Consider the following 27,834-nt stretch of genomic DNA (forward strand, 5'->3'; position numbering starts at 1 on the left):
GTAGCCTTTCCTTAAAAGCTCTTGATGTGACTGTTGGTCACTTGTCCCCCTCTTTAATGTGAGACACAGGAGGGTATCCAACAAGTAAACTGTGTACAATAGTACATTTTTCATGCATTCCCCCCTATGTCCTGCTTTATTTGAGCTGATATCCAGAAGAGGGCAACACACCCTTCATCCTGGGAACCCTGGTAAATTGAATGCCGTTTAAATTTAGTGATAGAAACATCAGCAATTCACAGGTCATAGGGACAGTAAAACTGTGCGTTTTGAAGACTCATGAGCATTCTAAGAAAGCTTCAGTTCAGAAAGCCATAGTACCTTGCTTAGCATTCATGGGAAACGAATACTTGATGAACCCACAAGCTTGCTCTGCCCATTTTGGTGAACACCTTCTGAAAGAAACAGTTCGGGTCGCCATGCCTGTTGTGTCAAAGCTTTGCTGAGCATTTTGGAAAAGTCGTAGTGCCAGCCTTGTTGCAGCGTGCTTGGCACTGGATGTATTAACAAGCATTTGCAATGCAATAGGTCTCACAATTATTAGAGTTAGAGCGATTGGTATTGTATATGATAATGTTTATTTTTTACCTAGGGCAGGTATGTAAGACTGAAAACCGAGTACGGCCGATTCAGACTTTCATGTTTCCTAGATATAGAACAAGAGCGCTATTAAATGATATGAGATATTTCGTGGTCTATTATGAAACAATCTACCATACCAGGGGCAATTTCAACAAAAAAACATAATCCTGTTGTGAGAAAGTGAATTTCTGTTGCAGTACCCCCCCCCCCCCACCACCACTTTTTGCCTGATACCTGATGCACTTTTCCTTGGTGTGCCCTAGGTCCAATCAGGTACCCAGGGCCTGTGTTCCTGCCCTAAAAACTATACTAAAGCCTAAACCCAATTGGCATCTCTGGCCACATGCCAGCCCCTAGTAAATGGTACCCCAGTTACCCAGGGCATTGTGACCAGAGAAGACCCCTAAGGGCTGCAGCACTTATTGTGCCACCCTTGGGGCCCTGTACATTGACACCCACGCACTGCCTGTGCAGGCTGAGTGTCTACGTGCAGAACTAAGCTAAGAGTCGACATGGCACACATCCCTGTGTGTCCTGCCCACAAACTCACTGCCCTGGCATACATCAGCCACCCCTCTAGCTGGGTGCCCTGTACCAGTGGTGTGGGCACAGGTGCCTGAGCCCTGTGCCCCTACAGTACCCAAGGCCATTCCTGGGCACTGTAAGTGCAGTGATGCCATTAAGTGTATATGGTGCTGGGAGGTTGTCATTACGAACTCCACAGCACCATAATGGCTACACTGAACACTGACAAGTTTGATATCAAACTTCTCAGCGCATTAAACCCACACTGATGCCAGTGTGGAATTTATTGTAAAATGCACTACAGAGGGCATTTTAGAGATGCCCCCTGAAACCTAACCTACAATCCACGTCTTGTCTGAGAGGCTGCCTAGGCTGCCACACAGCAGACATGTTGCTGGACCCCTGGGTGGAGAGCTCCCCGCTCTCCTGGGCCTTCAACAATGCACATCCTGGGACGAGGTGCCAGGCTTCCTCCCCCAGGATGGGCAGGGGAAGCTTCAAAGGCATTCCGCCTTTGAGAGCTTCTCCAGACCACATGCTGTACTCAGCAACTGGCCCCCCACCAGTTCTGACCCCCACTCTGGCTGGAAGACTAACGAGAAAACCTACGCCAGAAAGGGGGGTGTGCCAGCCTGTGCCAACTCCACCCCTCAGGTGGGAGAGGCGAGGTGATGCACGACCCCGTCTTGAAGATGGGGAGCCCTGCCCAATCACAGCTAGGCTCCTGCCCCCCTCCCACAGGAGAGGAGCAGGCTAGGGGGTGTACCAACCCCAGGATAGGGACCCATTGGTCCCTGCCCTTGCCCTACCTGTAACGCCCCTAAATGTAGTATTTAGGGGCATCCTGAACCTTTTTCCACAGATCCAGATTACGAAACAAGAAAGAAGATCAAGGAACACGAAGACCTGCTGTGCAGCTGCTAAAAAGAGGAAGACCCCAACTGATTTGGCCCCAGCCCTACCGACCTGTCGACCCTCAAACCTGCTCCTGTTAAACCCCGGCATATCCAGTGGTCAGCAACCTCAAAAACCCCAGATGACCTGACTGCCTTGTGACTCTGACTACCTGGGTCTCCCACCAGCAGTGGTTCTCCTCAAAGCAAGTAACAAGCCCTGGCATCAGCCCGGAACCGCGAACCCTACACACTCTGCACCCGCCAAGCCTGGCCTGTGCTGGAGTGAATCAAGACCCTGAGGACGTCGCCCTGGCGATTCTGACCTGGAATCCAGTGCCCAAGGACCCTCCTCGACGACCCCGACGATGCCTGCAGCCTCAGGACAAAGGACCCCTCCGACCACGACCAGCAGGGGGTAAGATTTCCCGAACTCAAAAGACACCCCGGCACCCGGCGCCCCACAGCCCCCTGTCCCCAACCCCTGGGTGCCTACCTATCTTCCAAGATCCCAACTTACCCCTCGAAGTGTTGGTCGCTCCAGAAGACCCACCGTCCCCGAGCCTGCAGCCTTTGTTCCCTTTTGAAGATCCCCATTGAATAACATTGAGCGCCCAACGGCTTAAAAGCACTCTGCACCCCGCCGCCCCGGTGCCCCTGGGAGTGCAACCTTTGTCCTATCCTACTTCCCCATTTGCCCTAAACAAGTGACCAGGAGCCCAGCTCCCACAGCCGCGTGGCCTGCTAGCCAGCAGCCACCAACCGAAGGCCCCCTGCCTCTCATTGGATAACATTGGGCCTAACTACCTCTGCACCCGGCTGCCCCTGTGCCGCTGAGGGTCTACCAACTGTACCTACCTGACCTTGGGGGACCCCTGAGTCTATGCCCGGAACCTTAACTTTACCAGTCGAGGACTCACCTGAAAACCGATGACTCACTTTCATGCCATAGTTTGAAGTGGCAGGAAAGTGAGTAAATGTAAATTGATACTTGTATAGCGCACTACTCAACCGCAAGGGTCTCAAGGCGCTTGTACGAATACCGCTGTGGAACCCATCCTGGCTTTCCCTGTGAGGTGTCCACTCCTGGGCACCCCCAAGGTGGAGGCCAGGCATCCTTAGCGTTGTGGGGGCCGTTGTGGAGATTAAGCAAGCTATTGCCCAGAGTTGCAGAGTGGGACTCCATGATTGGAATAGGCACCGAGGCGAGAATTATCAGGCCCGTGGAATTTTTTGAGCCCAAGACCCGCGCGAGGCGGGGAATTGAACCCTGGTCCCGGGCTAGACCTCTGCATCAGGGTCTGCCACTCTAACCATTGAGCCACACTTCTCCAGTCATCGTGAAACCCGCATCTCAATTCCCACGAGAAGGGACTGCTCACACGGTGCACTCCAGCCTTCCCGTACAGGGCCCCGGAGGTCTCTACTTTATTGAAATTTTTTGTCCTGCTTATTCTGCAATTAGAAATTGTTGGCTGATTCTAATCTGTAAGAACCTCAAATTTCTACATTTTATCCAGGCATTAAGAATATTGACTTATGACACCCATCCCCCCATTGTGTTTGCTGTATCTCGATACCTACTCAGTATGTGGCGTAGGAGGCAAACATTTTTAACCTAAATGTTAGCAATTATGAAATGTTATCGTTCTTCTTCATTGATAACTCGCAGTTTAATTCTCTTCTTAAATGTTTAATGTATTTATTGTTTTAACAATTTGTGCTGGTCTGTATTTTATGTGCTCTTTTATGGTCATCGACCGAAATAAAGTTATCATTGAATTGAAATTAATAACACTTGCCCACCTTCTGTGACAGGGCAGATTTCTACAATTTCAAAATGTCTATTAGGATAAAAATGACCTCACTTGACCTTTAGACCCGATGAGGACATCACAGGAAATTACATCACATGACACTGGACCCAGAGCAGAGAAAACAAGAGTAACTTGTGACTTACCGGGTTCATCAAAATTAAATGTCATGATTTAATAAGTGAAGTTTGAGCACTGAGGCCAGCCTTAACCTCACTAACACATCAGCAATCACACTAATGCTGTGTAGTGCAGTCAGTTAGTAACTCCAGGTATGTATTTCAAATTCCATGCGAATTTCAGATCAGTGTCAATAATTCCCCTTTTGTGCAGGGAGCTGGCTTTGACCTTTCAATGACTTCACTATACAGCTTTTGTAAGGCAGTTAGAAGGATGACTGAAACACCCGCAGGCCATAGTTCTGCTGAAAAAACAGCTGCAGCCTACTTCCTGAATTGCTACGGTTAGCAAGTATGAAGTATTACAAGCAGCTTAAGCTATCACAAAATGTAGCAGGGTTTAAATGTGTGCACATTTGTGTGCACATCTGGATGCAGTTTGGAAATGACATGGCTTCTTTACCGCCCTGTGGCTGCATCCACATTTTAGTGAACATGGGAATGTAGCACCTCAGAGTGTAAGCCCTAGAATGTAGAAGTGCCAGTGTGCTGTCTGGCAAATGGTGGACTTGTGACGAGAGTCCAGAAGATGCCGAAAACCCAACACTGTGATCCATTGCTGCAATGCTTTGAGTGAGAGGGACCAGGGAATCCAAATTAAAAAATGGCTCTGTGGTAGCACATTTCCACATATGAGCTCTCATTTAGCAGATCAGCCTTGATTCGGTTCAACCAGCACACTTCATACCTCTGAATGCTAACGGGAAACACAAGACTGTATCCTTGTGGCACAAATCTATCTGATAATCCTGGAGGGCTCACAGCCATCACCCTTCCTTATGTCAAGAGGGGGGAACTTCTGTTTCAATCAACAACATTTGGCATGCCGGGAACTACAGACCTTGGCATGCTGAGTATTTCCTGGGTCAGTGCCCATCCAATCCAACCTGCGTTTTTTTATTGCTTTCTGGGACTTGTAGTCCCACCTGTCTACAAGTTCCAGAATGCAAAGACAAACTGTACTTTCTGGGAAACGCATGGGTAGAGTTGGAATACCTGAGATCTCTGGTGCTATTGGGTAAAAATACGGCGCAGCAATATAGCGTATAACTCCGAACCACCAGTCTGAGAATCTCTGGTTACGTAACTGGATGTCGTTAGCCTTTCTCAGCCTTTAATGAACGCGCTGCAGAGGTCTCTGACTCTGTCGATTGGGAAGGTATCTGAATGCTCGGTGGAGGTAGTAAGAATGCTGTGGAAAGCGATGTTTAGTCTTATGACGAAAGAGCAGTAATATATTGTGTTTTTAAGAAAGCCTATTTGCACACTCACCTTTACTTCGTGGACAAACAAATCTGTAAATTGACTACATTTACACCCACTAAGTATTATCGTTTTCAGAAAACACACCACCTGAAATCATCACCACAACTCGGTGAAAATCAAACTGTTATGCCAATATGAATCCCCTGTAGAAAATGGACTGAATATTCACCCTCTTCGATACAACGATGTGGATAGTCATGTTGCCGGAGTTGGTTTGTGGACCCAGCGAGCACCAAACGAAACGTGCATACACCATGAAGTGGACACTTCCTCCCATGGACAACAAGTGACACTTTCAGGTTTTAACAATTCTTATATACGTTGCATGACTCAGAGAAGGGGTGGAGTAGAACGAGAAACAGAGTGGAGATTAGGGGAGAAAGTGAAAGAGAGAGATCTGGTGAGGCTGATTACCAGTTAAGAAACCGTGGTCGAATTTGACAGCTTGATCACTTTACACGTTTGCGGTACGTGCATCAACCCTACCAATGCCAGGTGACTTGCCAAAAGTGAAAGCGCGCCATGCGCGCGTTCTGCTCAAACGCTTCAAGCAAAAGACATGCCGTACGCGTGCACTTCTTCTGTCCCCCTTCGCAAGAGATATCAAATGCAACAAAGCAGCGCGACGTGCTCGCATAGCATACGCGTGCACATCTTCAGTCCGGGCGCGTGCACATGCCCGATCCCAACAGGCACGCCGAACGAAGACAGGGAAGGAACCAAAGCACGGATTTGGAAGGCGTGCCAATAAGAAGCGTAGCTGGAACTTCCACCCTCGCTTCGCAAGCTAAAGCTACGACAATAGATCTCGCCAGGAGCGCGCACCGCATGCGCTGCGTCGCTAGTCGAGACCTAAAAATGGCACCCATAACCCCTTGCATGCGGCGCAAATTTTCGCCCGGGGGTTTTACTAAGTGGGCAGGATTTGGACAGCCGGGAGCTGTCCTGCGCACACGCCCTCCGTGACGCGTGACGGCTCCCGGCTGTCACGAGCATGCAAGGGGTTAACCGCTCAGGGAAACAGATTTTTACTTAAAGTATGAAAATGGAATGAGGTTTTAAAACGTTTTGGGGGGAAGATTATCCTTACTTTTATGTCACCCTTCTTATTTTCTCCCTGTGTCAACTATATTTCATTTAATGTATTTGTCTCATTTCCTCTTTACTAGTCATCGGAGAGCAGTGAGCTGCAGACAACAGCTGCACCAATACTTCCATCCCGGCTTCCTACAACCCTCACAGAGCCCCCCACAGCACCTGCAGCACCCAGCAGGACAGCGGCGCTGGAAGATCTAGACCTTCTAGGGAAGACTCTTCTCCAACAATCCTTGCCCCCAGATTCCCAGCAAGTGCGGTGGTAAGAGAGTGCACAGCTTCAATACTGAGTTAGAAATGGAAAGTACTTTGGGAATGGGTCCAATGTATATGCCAGTTACGGGTCTGCACCCTTGCTGTCAATGAGATATTGCCATTGTTTAGTTACTACATATCACAGGGATGAAGCTTACAAAGGGAACAGATAGATAAAAGTGTGCCAGTGACATCCCATGGATGGGTCAGTCTTGTCTGAGATCCTGCTAAAGGTAAATATCTTGTGCCCCTGTGACACCTAGTGGCAAGTCATGGTGACGCATTGTGCAGCAAGTTAACTCATTGAGTTATAGCTTCGCCACTGACATATACAGTGTTCTCTAGGGAAGGAGGTCCAATCCTGGTAAGGACATCCTTTAGATATCCTTACATTGAATACCATTAAATTGGGTAATACTTCCACCTAGCGCTCAGGAACAGCAAAGGTACAGAATAAAACTCTGTTTGGAAAACACAAGTTCTCCAGAATTAGGCTAGCATGTGAAAGATTAGAAATTGGGCAGTAGTTAGCTATGTCTTTTAGGGCTGTGCTTTTCTTTAGAAGAGGGGTGATAATTGCATGTTTCCGTTAGCAAATATGTGTGCCCGTTTGCAGGGTGGAGTAATGAAGGTGGTCGTGTCATTGGCCAGGGAGAAGAAGGCGTGGTTCCACTGGCAGCTTAGTTTCTTTGATTTGTGAGGCTAAATGGATATTTCCTCCCCGTGTACTGGGTTGAAGACAAGGATTTCTTCAGTGCTTTAAGTAGAACTAAAGGTGTGGAGATGATAGAGGGTAATATACAATTGCATCACAGATCTTTATAAATTTGATTCAAACATTGTAATAGGTTTTCACAGTATTGCTATGTCATAAGGGATATTTTTGGGGCTTCAATACTGGTCAGATTTTTTCATTGATGCTCAGAATGTCAATATTGTGGTTTATTAACCTATGAATGTTGGTGTTAAAATTCGTTTTTGGGTTTTCATAATGATATTCTGACAAACTCCTTCACGCCATAAAAGCTCAAGGTTTAGTTGTTTATTTTGTATAACTAGATCGTTACATTGCAAATTGTTGGTCATTTTGGGGCTTTGTCTGCGTTTTCTCTGCTTCTTTGGTGCTCTCTTGTTACGAAAGAGAGTGATGTTTGGTAACTATTCTCAATATACAGATCTACAGAATGTCGACATTTAACTCATTGAAGTCTTTGTGATGTTTTTTGGTTCTTGATGTCAATTCAGTTATGATTTGTAGATGCGAGTGCCACCATAACTTCATGGAGGACATGAATGTTCTGACTGATTTCACGTTGGATTTAAAGCATGGAAGTTCAATCTTGTGTGTAAAGATGATCAAGTTTGACATCCGTTCTATGGGTTGGGTCATTACCAGCCTGAATGCATTGAAGTGCATTTTTGCTTGCAATCAGGTCTGATATTGTGTCTGTCAATCAATATGTTGAAGTCACTGATCAGCAGAATTTTAGATGCGGGGGATTCCAATTGTTGAGCAGGGATAGGATTTCATTCAGGGATTTTGAATTGTAATTGGCATTTGGTGTATTGTTGCAATGATTATGCAGCTATTTGTGTTGATTGTGCATTTAACTGCTAGTCTTTCTAACTTACAGTGTACACCAGGCTGTACGCAATCCTCTCTGTAAACCCCCAACGTTTTTGGTCACTTTGATTTGTGGATCATTTCTATATTGATAATGAGGCCATGTATATCAGTCGCATGCTGCTAAGCTACTGAGATGAATCCTAGCTTGAAGGTGGCCATGCATACTGGAGGACGTTTCTGTTCAAGAGAAGGTGACTTGTGGGTTAGATGGGCATTATTCTGTGATTTGTGGTGTGTCTGTTGAAATGGCATGCTTTGTATGAGTTGAACTACAATGTTGGTGTCTTCTGGTGCCAACAATCCAACAGTTGTTTTCACTTTTTTTTCAAACTGACACCTTTTTTCTCACTTTCTATGCTTGAACTGTATTGTGAACAATGTGTACTCCACGTCTCTAAGGTTATCCATCAAATGCTCCTGAATTGTCACATAATTTCCGATCTTTAATGCTCACTTTGCATTATTCCTTGAAAACCACATATAAAAATTGTGTAATGTTATTCTGAGTCAAGTGCCACACCTAGTGTTCTCCCCCCACAAACAATAGATTTTCTGTTTGGACCCTAGATCTGCTTCAGCAGTGCTGTTCAAGAATTGTTTGATACGCTTGCTCTCTCAAATTACCTGCATAATCTATTTGGGGAAAAACAGGATTTATTCTTAAAGAAGCCTAACCACAACAGGCTCCACCACTCCAACCTGCTCTTTAGGTCTCGGCTAGAAGCGCGCGAAGCGCGTTCTCGCAGAGAACCATAGCGATCGTGTCAGCTTCTAGCCGAGACCTAACGAGTGGAGACAAGAGGTGGCCGCGCGCACCATTAAGACGCATGGCAGAGTCGGATTCCGACACGCGCCTTGGGATTGCCATGCGCCTTGGAAACCGAAACCTAAGAGCCGCGCGACGTGAGCTGTCTACGGTAGAAGCTCACGCGCGCGGCTCTTAGGTTTCGGTTTGACTTGTTTAATGTATGGAGTCTGTCTAGTTTATTTTGGGTTACGGTGCGGGGCGCGGAATCTTCCCTCAACGTGGGTATTTATGATTCACCGTCCGCTTCCCTGCAACTCCGAGGAGAGGACCCGGCTCCAGGGAGCGTAAGACATTTATGTACAAACACGTCCTGTGCGGAGGAAGCGCCTTCAAAGCTTCCCAGACACCTCTGTGCACCCCGAGATGCCACTGAGGAGCACAGGCCTCGCGCGAGATCAGCGTTTGTTTACGTTCACATTGAAGCTGGAAATAAATGCGCCTGATCTCCGTGTGAGAGGACGGGATCTTCTGCTTCACGTTATTACCCAGTTAAATATGAAAGTTATTTATTCGCGTGTCCACCCTATCAGGAACTGGGAATAGGCCCTGCAGCACACGTGTGTTTGCAGCTCAGTGAAATGTCATAAGTGCATCGGTCGTAGCTCAGTGAAATGTCATAAGTGCATCGGTCGACCAATGGTCTTAAGTAGCGCCGCGCGCGGTGCGTGCTGTGGCCGGGGTTGTGTGTTCTGCAGTGCTGTCTAAGTGACGGAGCTGTTAGAAGTGGTGTGTGAGCTCTTTATCGTTGGAGTGTCTGAAGACGTCTACTTTCACCTTTGCAGTTCTGTGGGGTATCGTTGTGTGAGTCTGGACAAGGGGCTTCCTTCCCTCCGGCTAGGGTACAGTCTGTTTCGTCCTGGTGATCCACTTTCCGTCTTTAAACATTGTAAAAGACAATTTCTGCATCCGTTCTGTACCAGAAAATGTTTGGCTCTGTACCAGACTCTGCATACATGTGGGTTCTGGAGATTAAGGACAGGGGCAGTGTTGAGTGCGGAGTGCAGAGTGCAGAGGAGTGCAGAGTGCAGAGGAGTGCAGAGTGCAGAGGAGTGCAGAGTGCAGAGGAGTGCAGAGTGTTGAGGAGTGCAGAGTGTTGAGGAGTGCAGAGTGCAGAGTGCCGAGTGACTGTTCCAGAGAGAGCAGGGTATGCTTGTGCGCTTACACAGTGCACTGATACACAGGAGCTAAAACAAAGAACAGCTGAACACGTGTCTTGGGAGCTTCATTGAGGCAGCCAGCCCTCTGTGAGGGGAGCAGAAAGGAGGGGACGCCTCAACCAATCAAGCGCAACTTCTCACAACCTACTGTACGATTACAACACAGGCCAAAGGGCAGAGCTAGGTCTTTTCGCATTACATAGGGTGAGCAGTGTGTGAGTGTGTAGGGTGAGCAGTGTGTGGGTGTGCAGGGTGAGCAGTGTGTGAGTGTGCAGGGTGAGCAGTGTGTGAGTGCGCAGGGTGAGCAGTGTGTGAGTGTGCAGGGTGAGCAGTGTGAGAGCGTGTAGGGTGCGCAGTGTGTGTGTGTAGGGTGAACAGTGTGTGTGTGCAGGGTGAACAGTGTGTGATTGTGCAGGGTGAACAGTGTGTGATTGTGCAGGGTGAACAGTGTGTGATTGTGCAGGGTGAACAGTGTGTGAGTGTGCAGGGTGAACAGTGTGTGAGTGTGCAGGGTGAACAATTCCAATCCAAACCACATAATTCCACTACACACCACATGCATACACTCCATAACACATGGCTAAAAGACATTGCCATTTACAATGCCATTAGCTCTAACTCAAATAAATCCGAGACCTATTGCATTTCCAATGCTTGTTTTGTAACTGCCTCCACTCTTCCTCCTGATTTGAGAACTCTTTCCTCTGATTCTTGCTTCTCAGGTGACAGGACGTTGTGTTTAAAAAGACCCATTCTTTCCTAATTGTAACTCTTTTATTCATCTTTTTGATCACTAATTGCTTTTGATCATATTTCTTCAGTGAAAGTGCAACCTGCTCCTTTATTCTTCTACTTGTTCACTCTTTTCTGTTACTTTTACCTTCTACTGGTTCACTGCACCTTGGTTATTTATATTTCTGAGGGATACATCTGCCTGTGGATTGCTCACCTTATGAATATTCCCTGCGCCAGCATTCCAGCGAAATCTTTTCCTAGCTGTCCGCGCCGACGAGGTCGTTATAGTGTCATGGCTCCGCACGCGACTCCACATGACGTCACCGGAGCTTAAAGAATACCACGTCGGCGTGATTATGTCAGTTCCCTTTTTTCCACGCTGTCGACGCTAACATTTTTTTCTGGGACTCTCCATACTTCGTTGGATACTTTGTGTCTTTTATTGTATCTCTTCCTTTCTTTGTAGCGATGTCTGCACCGAGGAAGTCAGGGAGTAAACCTTGCAGAGAATGCGGTAAACATATGTCGATTACTGATCCGCATGACGATTGCCTTTGGTGTTCGTCTTCGGACCATGACGTCGAGGGATGCGTGCAGGAAGATGAATCCGAAGGGATTAAAGGAGCGAGAGGTCACACTCTACATGGCCAAAGCTAGAAAAGAAAAGAAGAGTTGAAAAGGCCAAAATCTAGTTCTTCGACTTCGAACGACTCCAAAAAGAAATGCAAGAAGAAGAGAAGACATGCTTCTCGACGCCGGTCTTCGAAGTCGGTGGTGTCGAGGTCACCTTCTCCAGCTCCTCTATGTCGAGAAAAGGACTTTGTTTCCCCCTCACTTTCAGTATTTCCTGTGGTGAGTCCGGCTCATTCTCCTTTCTATAAGGGGCCTCCAGAGCAGGCTATGACGCCGAGATTCTCACCCTCGAATCCGGCTCCCTTGCTCGGGTTGATCCTCCTGTGACTCCAGCGGCTCCGGCTTCTGAGATACCTCGATCTGAGCCAGGTCCGGCCTCTTATCCTCAGTTTTCGACGCCGGGCTCAGATCCCTCGCATTTTCTAAATGCGATGTGTGGTGTTTTCACCAGGCCCTCTTACCCCTCTGGAGCACCTTCGGGTCCCATGGGTCCCTTGGCTTTTAATTTGGGTGTGCCTCATCCGTATCCTCAGGCCCCCTTAATGGCATTCATGCCAGCGATGTCGTCCTGGTCTTTTCTGGCTCCGAAGATGTCGACGCCGTATGGACAGTCTCCGGCTCCATCCCGTGAAGCTTCCCGAATTGGATTAGCTCCGTTTATGGATCCGCCTTCGACGCCGATTCCAGAGCCTTCGATGCCATATGTGGCTCCGCCGACGCCGCATGTGGTGCAGCCGATGCCGCAACCGAAGTTGCGTTCGAGGAGAGAGGCGCAGAGGTTGTTGGAAGAAGAGCGGTATCGGGATGAAGAGTTGGAGAAAGGAGAGATTTATGACACAGAGGATGTGTTAGAAGACTTGTGTGAAGCAAGTGGGCTTGACACTTCTCCAGAGTGTGATTTTGTTTCGCAAAAGTCTTTTCCCTAGAAGGATGTTGCTCCATATCATTCAGTAATCTCGAAGGCTGTAGAACTTTTGGATTTGCAGCTTCCTGTGGTGGAGTATAAGCCTAAACTTCTCAATGAAATGCTTCATTCTCCCTCTTCAGTGGTTGAGCCTCTTTTGCCATTTAATGATGCATTTACAGAGCCTATACTTGAGGTGTGGCGCAATCCTCTTTCGGCTCCTGCAGTTTCGAGGACCGTCTCGAGAGGGTATAGTCCTGCTCCTGGTGATCCGGCTTTCCTTTCTTCTCACCCCTCTCCTGAAAGTCTGGTGGGGCAGGCTTCTTGCTCGAAGCAGTCATCCGGTGCGTTTTCGCAGGCTAAAGCGGACAGGGATTCTAAAAGGTTGGAGCAGTCTGCAAAAAAAGTATTTTCTTCAGCCAGTATGGCATTAAAGTCTACCAACGCCACTTGTCTCTTGGGCAGGTACATTCATGCTTTAATGGACTCTGTGAAACAGCTTCTCCCTAAGTTATCTAAGGAGGACAAGTGGAATCTGAGTGAGGTGCTGGTGGATGCTCAAGCAGCTGCTCGCCAGGTTATCCAGTCTGGTCTGGATACCGCAAATTCTGTTGCCAGAGTCATGGGCTCGTCTATTGCTACAAGGAGGCACGCCTGGTTGAAATCTTCGGGGTTCTCTCCCGACGTGCAGGCTGCGCTTGTTGACTTGCCATTTGATGGTGCCAAGCTTTTTGGAGAAAAGGTGGACTCTGCTTTGCAGAGATTTAATGAAAGTAAGGATTCTGCAAGATCTGGGGGGGAGGGAGGCGGGGGGGGGGGCTAGGTGGCGCACGAGCCGCTGTGTAGTGAGGCTCCTGCAGACCGGCCACGAAATCCGACATTAATCCGGCTCTTTGTCCACGTTTATAATGGAGACGGTGCGGGGGGCGAGTCCTCTGCCTCCGGTGCCGCGGCGGTGCTGACACGGAGGCTGTCTGAGGTGCGAGTGCAGAGAGGGCGCAGCCGAGGGTTTTCCCTGCTGGCCCTGGAGCTGCTGGGCGTCAGGGCTAGCTACGTGAGGTCTCTGCCTCACATGTGGCGGCTGGGCCTGAGCAAGGGATTGCCGAGAGGAGCTACGTGATCGTTGGCCCCACCTGCCGCCAGCTACCCCCCTGTGAAGAGGTTCCTTGCAGGGAAAGATGCGGACAGCACCACGGAGATATCGCAAGTAGTCTCCAGGGCTTCAGCAGTGGTGTGATCTCCGTCTTAGGGCTGTGCTGTGCAGCCATTTTGGGGATGTCTGGAGCGGACCTTGTCCTGCCTGGACCTGCGCCACCACTGCGGGAGGAGATACCCCCTGCTGTAGGTGATACCGGCGGGTGTGCCTCATCTGATGGTGGCTGGGACTCCTTGCCACATATCTGCCGGACAGAGTGGGCCGCGGCTGTGGGTGCATTGTGGAGGGTGCCACCATTTTCTACTCGGCGCCGGCAGGTGAGAGATATCGCGCTGCAACTGCTGCCCTGATTTTGCACGGCGGTGAGAGGAGGAAAGGCGCTGCATGAGGCTATATAACGGAGGGTAGTAGGGAGGAGACTGTGACCTTGTGGACGGTGCTGCTGCTAATGCCTCCAGGAGGACTTCTGGAGAGCGAGGAGGAGTGAAGCAAAGTGCTGGACGCAGAATATTTCGGCGGCGGAGGGGTCGCATTACTCATTTCTAGTGGTGGAGTTCGGCTGGACATTGGAGAACCCTGTGGTTGACATTTGCGGCTGTGGTAGCGGCTGCGCTGGCTGGCGGAGGTCATCCCTACTATTGGTCACGACCTTCATATCCTGCTCCTGGCTCAGGGGGGGGCGCTCTTCTTTGCCTGGCAGACAGCGGTGGAGAGGAGTGGCCATTTGACTGGATGTGGTGGCGCTGCTTTGAAACTTGGTGAGCGGAGTGCCACAGAGGGCTGCGCCGGGGTTGCACTGTTGAGGTGTGGGCCTGATCGGTGTGGATCCCTTAGTTTAGCCATCATCGGGTGGTGGTTGCTGGGTGGCTTGGTGGCTCCAGACGTCCTTCCTTCAATTGCGGTGGGATAGCAACGGGTGCTTTGCTCAATACATCTGACCACTGGTGGAGTGGCGAGGCAATAGTGACTTCTGTACTGCTAAAGGACTCGTGGGGCCAACTAGGTGGGGAGCCACTGCTGGGCCCAGGAACACGATGGGGCGTCTGGATGCCTTTCAACCGAGACTCAATTTTGATGCTAAAAAGACAAATAAACAGCAGCAGGCGGAGGACGATGGTGGCGCGGAGGCCCCCCGGCAGGATCACCCCCAGCCACAGGGAGATGATCTCAAATCGCTACTTGCTGAGGTCCGACAGGGTTTCGCGACCATGGCTGATAAAATTGACACGGTCTCAACTTGAATGGATGCCATCGTGCGCACCATTGAAGGGCACGAGACGCGTATTAAAGAAGCGGAACAACGTGTTTCTGATGTGGAGGAAACCACTGCCCAGCTGAAGAAGGCAACGTCGCAAATGGATAAATTACTTAAGATCATCACGGCAAAGAATGAGGACATAGAGGCAAGGAGCCGGAGAAATAACATATGTGTTTTAGGTATTCCGGAGAGTACAAATACGGGAAGGATGGAGGAGTACATCGAGAACTTGTTAAGAGCTGTGGTAGGCACTGAACTGCTATCTCCTCACTTTGTAGTGGAAGAGCACATAGGTCACTTGGACCGCGGCCACCTCCTGGCAGCATCCCTCGGCCCATCATTGCTCGCCTCTTAAACTATAGGGACAGAGACGTTGCTCTGTGAGTGGCTCGGGAGGAAAAGCAGCTGTCCTATGTTGGCATTACCTTCACCATGTACCCGGACTTCACGCTGCATGTGCAAGAGGAGCGCCACAAATTTCTGGGAGTTAAACAAAAGCTCCGGCAAGCTCAAATAGATTATGCCTTATTATACCCTGCTCGAGTTACACACCAGGGATTGCAAAACTTTTTCACTACTCCACAATAAGTAGAAGATTACCTGAAACAGCTAAAGAAGCAGAAAAGATCGCGACATGAACCGGAGGATTCCTCTAGATCGCAGTCACCGGATGCAGAGTGAGGATTTAGGCACATGATTGTCCTGCATTGTGAAGACACACCTCATTCTTCATGGACATGGCCAGTGGAATAAACAATAATGGGATTGTGGGATGAGACTCTATGCTAACCCACTACTTGTCCAGGGACATGCAGATATTTCAGAGGGCAAGAGACTTTAATGCACTGCCGGTCACCCTCGAGTTAGACCTAGAGTGCTGGTGCGAGTCATGCGGCACTCGGGCTGGCAAAGGGTATCCGTGGGCCACCTAGGCGCATTTTCCCCCTAGGGAGAACCCCATGATTGTTTTTCCTTTATTTGGGCCTTTCTTCTCTTCTGGTTCTGAGAGGATGGCAGCAGGCCCTGTTGGCCTCTTTGGTAAGATCTGGGCTTGTTGGGAGGGGGAGGGTTGTCTGCTACTAGCATAATTGGGATGCTTTAGTGGGAGGGTGGGGGTAGTAGGGGACGTTCATTGTCACAGTGATGCAGGTATGCCGATGTGCACCACCACTACTGTTTTGTGGTATGTACGGGAGATGGAATGTACACATTTATTATATTCAGACCAGGTGATGGAATATTGGCTTAATGGCACAGGAGGAGGGTGGTACCCTTAGGGTGCTTTCATGGAATGTCCGGTGCCTCGGGTATCCGAGAAAGCAGAGGAAGGTTTTAGCTTACTTAGATAGGCAACCGATTCAAATAGCGCTTTTGCAGGATACCCATATCCCGCCAAGAACCACAATCTCATTTGCTAATCGCTGGGCAAGTTGCCGAGTGTTCTCCTCCTATTTTCCTTATGCCCGAGGCACGGCCATACTTTGTAGTAAGGCTATACATTTAGAACGAATGGGGGTGGTGGAAGACTCGCATGGGAGATACGTCATACTCTGGGGGCGCCTGGGCCGAGATACCGTCACAGTAGCTAATTATTATGGCCCTAACTCAGATTGCCCCGAATTTTTCACCAATATATGGGGTAAGATTCTAGCGATTGGGTCAACTCACATTATCTGGGGGGGGTGATATTAACGTGGCTTTAAATCCGCACTTAGATAGTTCCAATGCAGGCTCACAGCATTATACTAGGGCGCAGGAGGTCCTGCAGGGAATAATGATGGAGGGTAGGCTGATTGATAGTTGGAGATACAGTCATCCATTGCAGCGTGAGGGTACACATTTCACGTCCTATATGGGTACCTGGTCACGCATAGACTATTGTTTACTCACCAGAGGTCTTGGGCCGACTGTCAATAATGTTGTGCATCTGGCCCGGACTTTTTCTGATCATTGCCCCTTCAAGGTTTCATTGTCCCTACCGGGGTATGATAGGCCTCTGCCATGCTGGCAGCTTCAACCTACAGCCCTGTTGGATGTCGTTTTTCGAGAAGAGCTAGGTGAGGAGATCAAAGATTTTTTTACCCGGAATAAAGACTCTGTCGACAGTGTTGAAATGATATGGGAGGCATGTAAAGTAACAATTCGAGGACATTGCATATCTAAGAGTTTTGGGGTATTGCGAGATATACAAGGTACAATACGCAAGCTGGAGCAAGCTTTGAAAGGGTTGGAGAGGCGGATGGGGAGAGGCGAGGTGGGACAAGTGCTGAAAGACTTTCGTCAGATGCTAACTGAATATGAGGATGCTGCAAACAGGGAGGTGAAATTCCGGGGGCGTTATTGGACGGCACGTACATATGGGGAAGGTGAAAGACCTGGGTAGGTGTTAGCTGCACTGACAAGGAGCCCTCTCTTTAACACACATGTGCTGGAAATTCAGGAAGCGGGCAAGGCGCTGCATAGGGATACACCACACATATTGGAGGCATTTCCAGAGCATTACACTGCATGCTACACCTCTAAACTGCATGATATCATTGATTTGGAGGAATATATGGGGGACGTGTTGCTAGGATGGCTGGGGGATACGCAGCGTAAGTTCCTTAGTATCCCGTTTGAGATAGACGAGATTAGGGAGGCTATAATGCAGCTTCAGAAATGGAAGGCGCCCGGATCGGATTGCCTTCCGACCGAATTCTGCAAGGCCTATATTGATATTATGGCAAAACACACAAGATGATGGACGGAATGTTGCACAATGGCAACATTCACCCCCAGTTACAGATCTGGGTTTAATCCATCGTTATTTTGCTCACCAAGCCACCCCAGTTCAGACATGGCCATATGCAAATCAGTCTTGACCCTCTGTCTCATGGGAACAGTCCAGCCCGAACTGCCAAGCCATGTCTTCCCTGGACCAGAATCAAGCATCCTAGGACCGGTTTCTGGCTATCAGCCTTCACCAACCAGGATAGCTTGACTCCAGTGGCCTAGTGAGCACGGGACCGACGTCTGGGCATACCCTTCCCACATAGGGTGAACAGCAAAACACACAAGATGATGGACGGAATGTTGCACAATGGCAAATGATTCAACCCCAGTCACAGATCTGGGTTTAATCCATCGTTATTTTGCTCACCAAGCCACCCCAGTTCAGACATGGCCATATCCAAATCAGTCTTGACCCTGTGCCTGATGGGAACAGTCCAGCCCGAACTGCCGAGCCATGTCTTCCCTGGACCGGAATCAAGCATTTTTTTAAATGCCACTAAGGCGTTTGACTCAGTGGAGTGGGACTATTTATATGGGGTGCTGCGTAGGATGGGTTTCCCTGAGGTATACTTGTCCTGGATTGATTTATTGTATCATCGCCCTACGGCTAAGATACTGATCAATGGTCACTTGTCCCAGCCCATAGCTATCTCAAGGGGAACTCGTCAGGGGTGCCCACTGAGCCCACTCCTCTTTGCCTTAGCGGTAGAACCCTTGGCCTGTAGACTACGGCAATTACATCAAGATAAAGCTTTTCAATGCTGCCTCTGACAAATCCTAGTCTCGCTATACGCGGATGACATTACGCTTCATATCAGGGTCCCCCAACAGAACATTAATCCTAATATTACGGGAATTTATCCGGTTTGGTTGATTGTCTGGCATAGGCATTAACTGGGGAAAATCTCAGATATTTCCTCTTACACCGGCGGTAAAGCAGTTCCCACTTGACTTTCCGATAGAATGGTGTGACTCGGAGCTGCGGTATCTTGGTATTCAAGTGACCAGGGATAAGGATGACACTATACGGGCGAATTATGGTACGTCCATAACACGCCTTAATACTAATATTACTCAATGGATATCATTGCCCCTCTCAATTGCCCAACGAGCCTCCCTTATTAAAATGGTCATACTGCCTCAGTTTTTTTATTTATTTCTCAATATCCCCTATGATCCGGGACGGTTCTTTTTTAAAACGGTGCTCTGAATTGCTCCAACTGTTATGGGGGGGAAACAGGCGATGCTTAGTTGGTCGGTACTAACGAGGCCTTATGAACAGGAGGATTTTGATGTGCCAGATTTTTAGATCTATTTTTTAAGTGTACGGGCTCATTATGCTTACTATTGGATACACCCTCCTTGCTACATGCCACAGGTAGCCGCTGAAGACCGGCTTACCGACCCGATACCACTGAATGGTATAATACAGGGGCCTGTTCGAGCGAGGGCGACGCCGCCTACTACTGACACAGGTACGGTGGATGCATGGCAGCAGATAGCAGCGCTGCTTGAGTTGCCTCCTCTTTACTCTCCGCTGCATCAGTTGACATATCATCCTGATCTATCGCTGTTGCAGGAAAGAGGCTTCCAGGACTTGTGCAAGCGCGCAAATGTTGCCACATGGGAAGATCTCTTCCAAGATGGAACGTTTCGTTCCCTTGACCAATTAATGTCAGGACTACAACCTACGCCTTTAGACACCTTCTTATATATTCGACTCAGGCAAGGGATGCGGTCCATTCTCTCAGGCTTCCCCCACGAACCAGCATGCCTTATTCCACTGCATCACATGTTGAGGTCCGCGAATGGGAAACATCTTGTCTCAGGGCTCTACAACAGCATCAGGGTGCATAGGGCGGGAGTAATCAGCCGGTCCCGAGGGCATTGGAATGACGATTTAGGGCGGGAATTAACTGATGAACTATGGCGATATTGTTGTGGGCAAACGGCGCAAATCTCGTCCAGTTGTAGGTTGAGAATTTATACAATATAAGTACCTACATAGACTATATTATACACCGGTGAGGAAATTGCGGTTCAACTTGGTAGACACAGATAGGTGCCTGTGATGCAGACAGTCGGGTGCAGGATTCCCACATTTAGGGTGGGAGTGTCCGTCCATACTAGCATATTGGGAGCAAGTACTAACGGCGTCGGGTGACATGACTGGGAGCGTACTAGAAAGTTACCCATTGCTCTAATTCTTGGGGTACACAGCACAGATACCTATGCTGCACAGGAAGTTCATAGCTATATCGCTACTGTTAGCCAAATGGAGGGTGGCATGCAGGTGGGGGACAAGGTCGTGCCCCGAAATTTAAGGAGTGGATGGCGGATTTACTATATTGTCAAGAGCAACATACTACATATGCTGAACTGTTACCAGTGGCATCCCGGCCCAGAGATATATGGGGCCCTTTAGAGGCATATCTTATGCTGCAGGGCGAGGCAGAAACCGATAACGAAGTGAGTGTGGATATATGAGCTCCTGCGGTCATATGTGCGTGGACTGTGGACCTTGGACTATGGCCCTATATGGACACTGTATTACACTGTAACAAATGTTAAAATATTGGACAGGATTATTTTGAAATCTTCAATTGTGTGCTTCTCATCGTACTAGATTCATCTGAAATACTTTGCAAGGGCAGAGGGTGGGGGGGTATATGAATGGTGGTTGGGAGTTATATCTCTGTTACTCTGTTGTACATGACCTATTTTTAGGTTTCGCCTGGGGCCGGAGCTCCTAGCTCCGCCCAGGAGAAATCTTATGTCCCTACAGTGTGGGGCTTAGTCCCGCCCCTGCTTCCATTGGCTAGCTCCATAAATGTAGGCTAGCCATTGGAAGCTGTATCTGTCCGTCAAGCCCGGACCAGATTCGGGGGCGTTCCCGAGATTTTTTCCCTCTCCACCCTTTTTGCATAGTCATCGTGCGGTGGGCGGAGTTTCGTTTTTTTTTTTTTTAGGTGTTTGTTTTCGTCATTCCATGACGACCACGGCCGCCGGAAGAAGTCCAGGTGAGTGCCCGTTCCCGCCCCCCCCTCCTGCTGACCGTGTGCTGTTCCCGCCCCCCCTGTCCATGTCCGCCCCCCTCCCGCTGTCCGTCCCCCCTCCCGCTGTCCGTGTGCCTGTAGGTGCTTGTTTTTATTTCATTTCAATGCTTGTTTCCAGAGCTGCCCACGCTGAAGCCCGGCCCTGCCCTTCCCACTCGTTTCCCTTTAAGTACTCGCTGTTCCCGCCCCCCCCCTGTCCGTGTCCGCCCCCCCTCCCGCTGTCCGTGTCCGCCCCCCCTCCCGCTGTCCGTCCCCCCTCCCGCTGTTCGTGTGCCCATAGGTGCTTGTTATGCACTTCTGTTCCACTGACGTCCTAATGAGTCACGCTCGTCTCCTGGGGCGTCGCCGAGGGAGGAGGCCAAACTCAGGGTGACCTGTGATCATCAGATACGTGTTTCCTTCTCTAATGGAGTTTTCCACGATAGGGAACAGACCGAGGGAGTCCCCTGCTTGAGTGACGCACAGACAGGGTTCCTATTATGTAACAAGCAGCAAGAGCCCAGGAGTGCTTATATTTTCCATGAAGACGGTGCTAGCACGTGCCGTCGTTGCCACCGCTTCACAAAGACCGAGCTCGTGCACGATGAAGCGAGCCTAAGATAGTTGTCTAGGCCATTGTAATGTAATATTTGGGTCTGTAAGTTGAAGTTCTGTTGCTCAGGGGATACCACACATAGAATGGGTGGAATAATAGCAGGATTTCCCGGAGCCCTCACACTGATTCGACAAAGGGGCACGTGACTCTGGTGAAGTTGCTTACTGCTGGAAATAAAATACCACTAATCCCAGGGTGCTCAGCGATTGTTCAAAGCACCTGAGACTCAGCTCTTCAGCACATAGCTAATATTTCTTAGGACTACAGTATGTTGTTTGCACATGGCAGCTACTTCCTGACACATCTTCTCATTCGATGAATAGGGAAGTTACAATGACGTGTGCAGTGCACCAAGACTATAAAACACAAAATATGGTAAAATAAGATATTTGTATTCCATCACTCATGTTCTAGTGATAAACAGCCCTGTCTCTAGCATGCACGGTGAAGTGCTGAGCATGCATGGTTTTCTAAAAGGAATTTTCTACGGGTGCTTTTCTTTTATGCAGCAAAATTCGTGGGCCATAATTTAAAGCCACCGATGCATTGAAATTTAGTTCAAAGGGTCGACAAACATGAGGCTGTGGATGCTCTACAGTGGGACATAAGCACGTGTCAGCGGATGTTGCACGAATGTATAGGGGACTGTTAGTACTCAAGGCACAAACCGATATTCCAAGAGTCGAAGTAAAAATACAGATATCTCTTTCACGTTTTGTGCATCACAGATAATGGTCTGGTCCGTGTGTGCATACGAGATATGTGTTTCAAATGTAATCTGCGGTCAATGGAATATGTTATTTGAAGAAATTCAAAAAGTGAAAAACAATTCTCATTGAGAGTACCTCTAACCCCCTGTTGCAAAGGCCAAGAAAATGACATTTGTCACGTATAATCTAATTATTTTGGGGGAGAGCTGTTGAGTGGTCTAGATTGTGAGACCCTCTGAACTTGGCTTGACTTTAACGTGTGATCTTGGACAACATGCATCATATTACAGTGCGTTGACCCTACATCTACCGCATGCTGCGCCCTCATAGGAATGCAGAATGTGTTTTCATGTATCTATGCATATTACATATAGCGATTATAGAAGATGAGCTTAGTTATACATGTGGCTTTGGTTTAAATCTTTCCTTGGTATTTTTATAAATCAGTACAGTTTTAGTTGTCTCTGCTCACTTTCTTTAACTCTCTTCGAAAGCAAATACCCCCCCCCCCTCCCTTGAAGTTTCCGACACTTTAAATTAGTATTCTGTATGTGAAACTTTGTAAATGAAGGTAGAGGACAATTTAAAATGAAAAAAAAACTTGCCTCGCCCCCACAATGATAAACAAGAGTGATACCATTCCTCTTTCAATCCCAATATACTCCTTCCAGTAAGAAGGCAGCTTAGTTTCGCCCCACATCCCAGACACTCGACAGAGGGTGGATGGTTGGGCAGTAAAGGTGTAGCCTAGAAGATGCTATAATAAATTCATTGCAGTACTCTTTTGTGACTTCTGTATTGTTGTGAGTTTGTGATTGTGTCAACAATGTATCTGCGATTTCATGTTCGCATATTGCAGTAATAATATTGTGCATTTATAAGCATTACTTTATTTTTAATATCTTGTGTTCTTTCCGTTGTATGTTTTAAATGCATGTAATTCTGATAGCTTGGGTTTAATTTGTTCACTTTAATGTTGGTTGTGGAGTCTCGTGCAAAAAAACCAGCTTCTTTTAAGTTTCAACTTAATGTTAATGTCTCCACGTTCTTTGTTTTCTGTTTCCTTTCTACTCGTTGTTGCATACAAGGAATAAATGGAACATGCAGGGAAACATTGGTAACACGTTTATTCAGTGTTTTAAATGGGCCGGTACTCACAGTTACTTAGTATCAGCACTACGAACTAGAGTGGCACATACATTTTCATGCCTTGTGGATCCATGCATATGCACACTCACTCACATGCGCACATTAATACACACTCGTGAACGTTCATTCACACAATGATCATGCACACACACCCGTGCACATGTGCATACTCACATGCGCACACACACCTACAAACACACACACCATCACTCAGGGAGCTCCTAATTGAATGTGAGCATTGCATGTCAGCAATACACACGTGCACTCACACACACACACACACACACACACCTACAAAACACACACCATCACTCAGAGAGCTCCTAATTGTCCGCAAGCTCTTTAATGACTGCAACTTAAGGCAGGGTTTTTGGTCCTTTGATAAGAAGGAGGTTAGTTATTATTAATCATGTTAACTGTTTGCGAGAGATTAAGCTCTTGGCATTGTAAATGGCAATGCCATTTATTTATCTGTTTTCAAAACCAACACATAAATGAAAAATTTGTCATTTAAAATGCCAATAGCTCTAACTTTTACAAAGGTGAAACCGTTGCATTGTAAATGCTTGTTTGACAATGTATGGAAAATTTAGAAAATAAAATTGATAAAAAAAAGGATACTGCAAGATCTTTGGGTCTACAGACTCAATCAAGAGGCTATGGATTGATAAGATCCCGTTGCTTTGAGAGGACTTCCTTTCGACGATCCAGGCAGCCTCAGCAACAACAACAACAGCAGCAGCAAAATCCGTTGTATAAGAGCTACAGGGGTAAAGGCTGAGGTCGCCTTTGTGGAGCCGGACGTCAGCCTTCCTCCTCCTCCACTTCCCCAACCCCTACTGGTAATGCAGGAAAGCAGTCCTAGATCCGCCATCCTGGATCATGTGGGTCCCGTGGGAGGGCGGCTTACCCTGTTTCTACAAGATTGGAAATTAATAACTTCAGATCTTTGGGTTTTAGATATTGTAGAAAACGGGTACGCCTTTCCCCTTAAGAGAACTCCCTCCTCCTTACCCTCCTTGTCAGGGGTTTTGCACGGAGGATCATTTGCTTCTCCTTCAGAAGGAGGATCTTACCCTATTACCGAAAGGTGCAATAGAGGTGGTTCCAGAGCAGGAGAGGGGTCAGGGTCGCTACTACCGGTATTTCCTGATTCCCAAGAAGGATGGCAGGTTACGCCCCATCCTGGACCTCAGAATTTTGAATCTGTTTCTCAAGCAGGAGAGGTTCAAGACGCTTACCCTAGCGCAGGTTCTTCAGGCGCTGCAACAAGAGGACTGGATGGGGTCCATCAACTTACAGGATGCGCATTTTCATATCCCAATCCTGAAGTCGCACATGAAGTATCTCCGTTTTACGGTTGGGTCTCAACATTACCAGGTTGCTGTCCTTCCTTTTGGTCTTACTACCGCACCTTGAGTCTTCACCAAGTTGATGGCAGTGGTTGCTGACCATCTCAGGAGGTCGGGAATCCGGTTTTCCCTTACCTGGACGACTGGCTTTTGTAGGCACAGTCCCCAGAGATGGTGCGTCATGATCTGCAGGTTACAACCCAACTGTTGTACAAATTGGGTTTTTCGATAAATGTACCCAATTGTCACCTGGTGTCCTCACCGCGCAACCTGTTCATAGGGGCGGTACTGGATACCACTGTGTCGAGCTTTCCCTCCTCCACAAAGGATTCTCGACATTCAGGATATGATTCCCTTGTTTTACAATGGAGCGGTTGTTCCAGTTCTGAAGGTCCTTCGCCTGCTCGGTCTGTTCGCTTCCTGCATCCTGCTGGTCAACCATGCACGCTGGCACATGAGGGCACTCCAGTGGTGTCTCCTCAGGCAGTGGTATCAGCACAACGGAGATCTCAGGGAGTCTGTAAAGATCTCCAGAGAAGCTGCAGCCTATCTATCTTGGTGGAGCGTGGAGGGCAATCTGTCTCAAGGAAAGCCCTTTCATCTTCCTCCATCAGTGGCCACAGTGATAACAGATGCCTCTACCCTAGGGTGGAGTGCACATCTGGGGGATCTGGAGATCAAGGGTCTTTGGTCTCCAGAGGAAAGGTTGTTTCACATCAACCTTCTGGAATTGCGGGCAATACGTTTGGCACTCAAGGCCTTTCTCCCTTCCCTTTGCGGGGTGCTGAACGTGTGTGCAGACTGTCTGTCGACAGCTCTCCGCCGACGAGTGGGGGCTTCATCCGGAGGTAGTTAATCACATCTTCCGGACATGGGGAACTCCTCGGGCGGACCTGTTTGCCACTATCGAGAACGCGCACTGCCCGTCATTCTGCAGTCTCCGTGGCAGGGAGCTTTGGGGGACACATTTTAGTTGAGTTGGAGCTCGCAACTCCTTTACGCGTTTCCTCCCATACCCTTGATTCCTCGGGTCTGAGGAAGATTCGCCAAGACCGGGCCCAAGTTATATTAATCGCCCCGGACTGGCCAAGAAGGTGTGGTACACGGACCTTCCTCACCTCTCGTCGCACCCCCCGCTCCGTCTCCCTCTCAGGGCAGATCTCCTCTCTCAGATGGAGGGGCACGTTTTTCACCCCCACCTCCAGAGCCTGCTCCTTCATGCCTGGAGATTGAATGGGGCAACTTGAATTATTTTTCTCTCCCGCCTGACGTGGTGGATGTTATACTATCGGCCAGGCGACACTCCCAACAAGTCTGTCTATTCTTACAGGTGGTCTAAATTTGTTAAGTGGTGCGGAGAGAAATCTGTTGATCCCTTAAAAGCTATTCTTTCTGATGTTCTTTGTTTTTCTCTTTATTTGGCCCAGCAGGGTTGTACTGTGGCCACTGTTAAAGAATATTTGTCGGCATTTTTGTGTTTACCTGCTCAGCCTTCTTTATTTAAGTCTCCTATAGTCTTATGATTCATTAAGGGGCTGACAAACATGTTTCCTCCCACTCCTTTTAATATGCCCCAGTGGGATTTGAATCTGGTGTTAACTCTTTTAATGGGTTCTACGTTTGAACCTATGTATAGTTGTCCTTTGAGGCTTTTGACATTTTAAACGGTCTTTCTGGTAGCTATCACTTCGGCCAGGAGGGTGAGTGAGCGCTAGGCTTTGAGTTCAAAGCCTCCTTTTCTGACCATACATGCTGAAAGGATGGTACTCAGGACCAGGGCTGCTTTTCTGCCTAATGTGGTGATTCCCTTTCACCTTGGTCAGTTCATTACACTTTCTACATTCTATCCACCCCCTCACCCATCCAAAGAGGAGGAAAGACTTCATCGTTTGGATCCAAAGAGGGCGATTAGCTTCTATTTGGACAGAACAATGGACTTCCGTCAAGGTGACCAGCTCTTTGTTGGATATGCTGGTTGTATGTAGGGCAAGGTGGTGCACAAGCGCAATTTATCCCTATGGATCATCTTGTGCATCAAGATATGCTACTCCCTGGCTGGTAAGGAGCCTCCTGTAGGCATTAGAGCTCATTCCACCAGGGCTAAATCGTCTACTTCTGCCTTGTCTAGGGGTGTTTCTGTTTTACAGGCAGATGTATCCATCAGAAGAACAAGTTACTTACCTTCGGTAACACTTTTTCTGGTGGATACAGTATCTGCCTGTGGATTCCTCACTGGCCCACCCACCCCCCGTTGTCCACCCGTTTAATCCTTAAAAGATGAGGTATTTGTTTTTTTATGTATTTTTGTGTACTAAAGTCTTTATTACCTCTATTTGTCCATTGTTGACTTATTTGAAATGTAAGCTTTCTTATCTCATTATACACTGAGTGTATTTGTATGAATTCTGTCTACTATGTAACTTGGTCTCTATGGTCGGTTCGCCCGTTTGCCTCAGTGGCACTGAAAAAATGGGTGAAACTGACGTCATCACGCCGACGTGTTCTTCTTATGGCTCCGGTGACGTCATGCGGAGTCGCCTGCGGAGCCATGACGCTATGACGACCTCGTTGGCGCAGAGAGCTAGGAAACAATTTCAGCGGTATGCTGGCGCAGGGAATATTCATAAGGAGAGGAATCCACAAGCAGATACTGTATCCACCAGAAAAAGCGTTACCGAAGGTAAGTAACTCCTAGGTCGTTTCATTTTGTTTCTTCACTGCCTGCTCATCCAAAATGTCTCATGTATTCCATCTCGTTTCGGTTCCAGGTCACTGACACTCTACTGTAGTGGAAAGCTCAGCCATTTTGTAACGCTCTAAAGGCCATGGACTGAGAATCATTTAACCACTTTTCCTGTAGTCACATCATCAGAAAATTACTCCTCCAATAACCAGAATAATGGCCGACAATAGAGTATATTCCCCTAAATCCAATGCCAACCTAACTCCAGGTTTGTCTTACAACTTCATTAGTTCCCGAGTCTGCACCAGTAGTTTGCAGTCTGTTTTGCTTAACGAACATGGTCTGCATTGTTTGACATATCTCCTGCTCAGCACTTGGTCTTGTTTTTTCTTAAGTGTACTTCTCTTGCCAACTACGGACTTGCCTGGAGAATAGCTGCGCTGCTGATGCTTGACTACCACTGGCACATGATTCTTGTTGTTACAAAGTGATCTTCAGTATGCAACAAATTGCCATGTGCCGCCCTTCTCAGGAGGAACAGCTGATAGTTCTATCTGGACAATCCCCAGTACCAAGCACAGCTTGACTAGCCCATCTGCAAAAGTAAATACAGCTTTGTCTGAATTGAAA

General features: G+C 48.2%; 1 protein-coding gene across 2 annotated transcripts in view; it reads left to right on the forward strand.

Annotated features, from left to right (window-relative positions):
* Positions 1 to 27,834, forward strand: part of GGA1 (golgi associated, gamma adaptin ear containing, ARF binding protein 1) — a 136,125-nt gene that overhangs the window by 37,616 nt on the left and 70,675 nt on the right. For both annotated transcript variants that reach the window (XM_078684067.1, XM_078684073.1), the window contains exon 13: positions 6,429 to 6,616. In XM_078684067.1, the coding sequence (XP_078540193.1) occupies positions 6,429 to 6,616 (188 nt within the window). The remainder of the gene's footprint in view (positions 1 to 6,428; positions 6,617 to 27,834) is intronic.

Source organism: Lissotriton helveticus, chromosome 1_1 (genome assembly GCF_964261635.1).
Source record: "Lissotriton helveticus chromosome 1_1, aLisHel1.1, whole genome shotgun sequence".
Classification (NCBI taxonomy): Eukaryota; Metazoa; Chordata; class Amphibia; order Caudata; family Salamandridae; genus Lissotriton; species Lissotriton helveticus.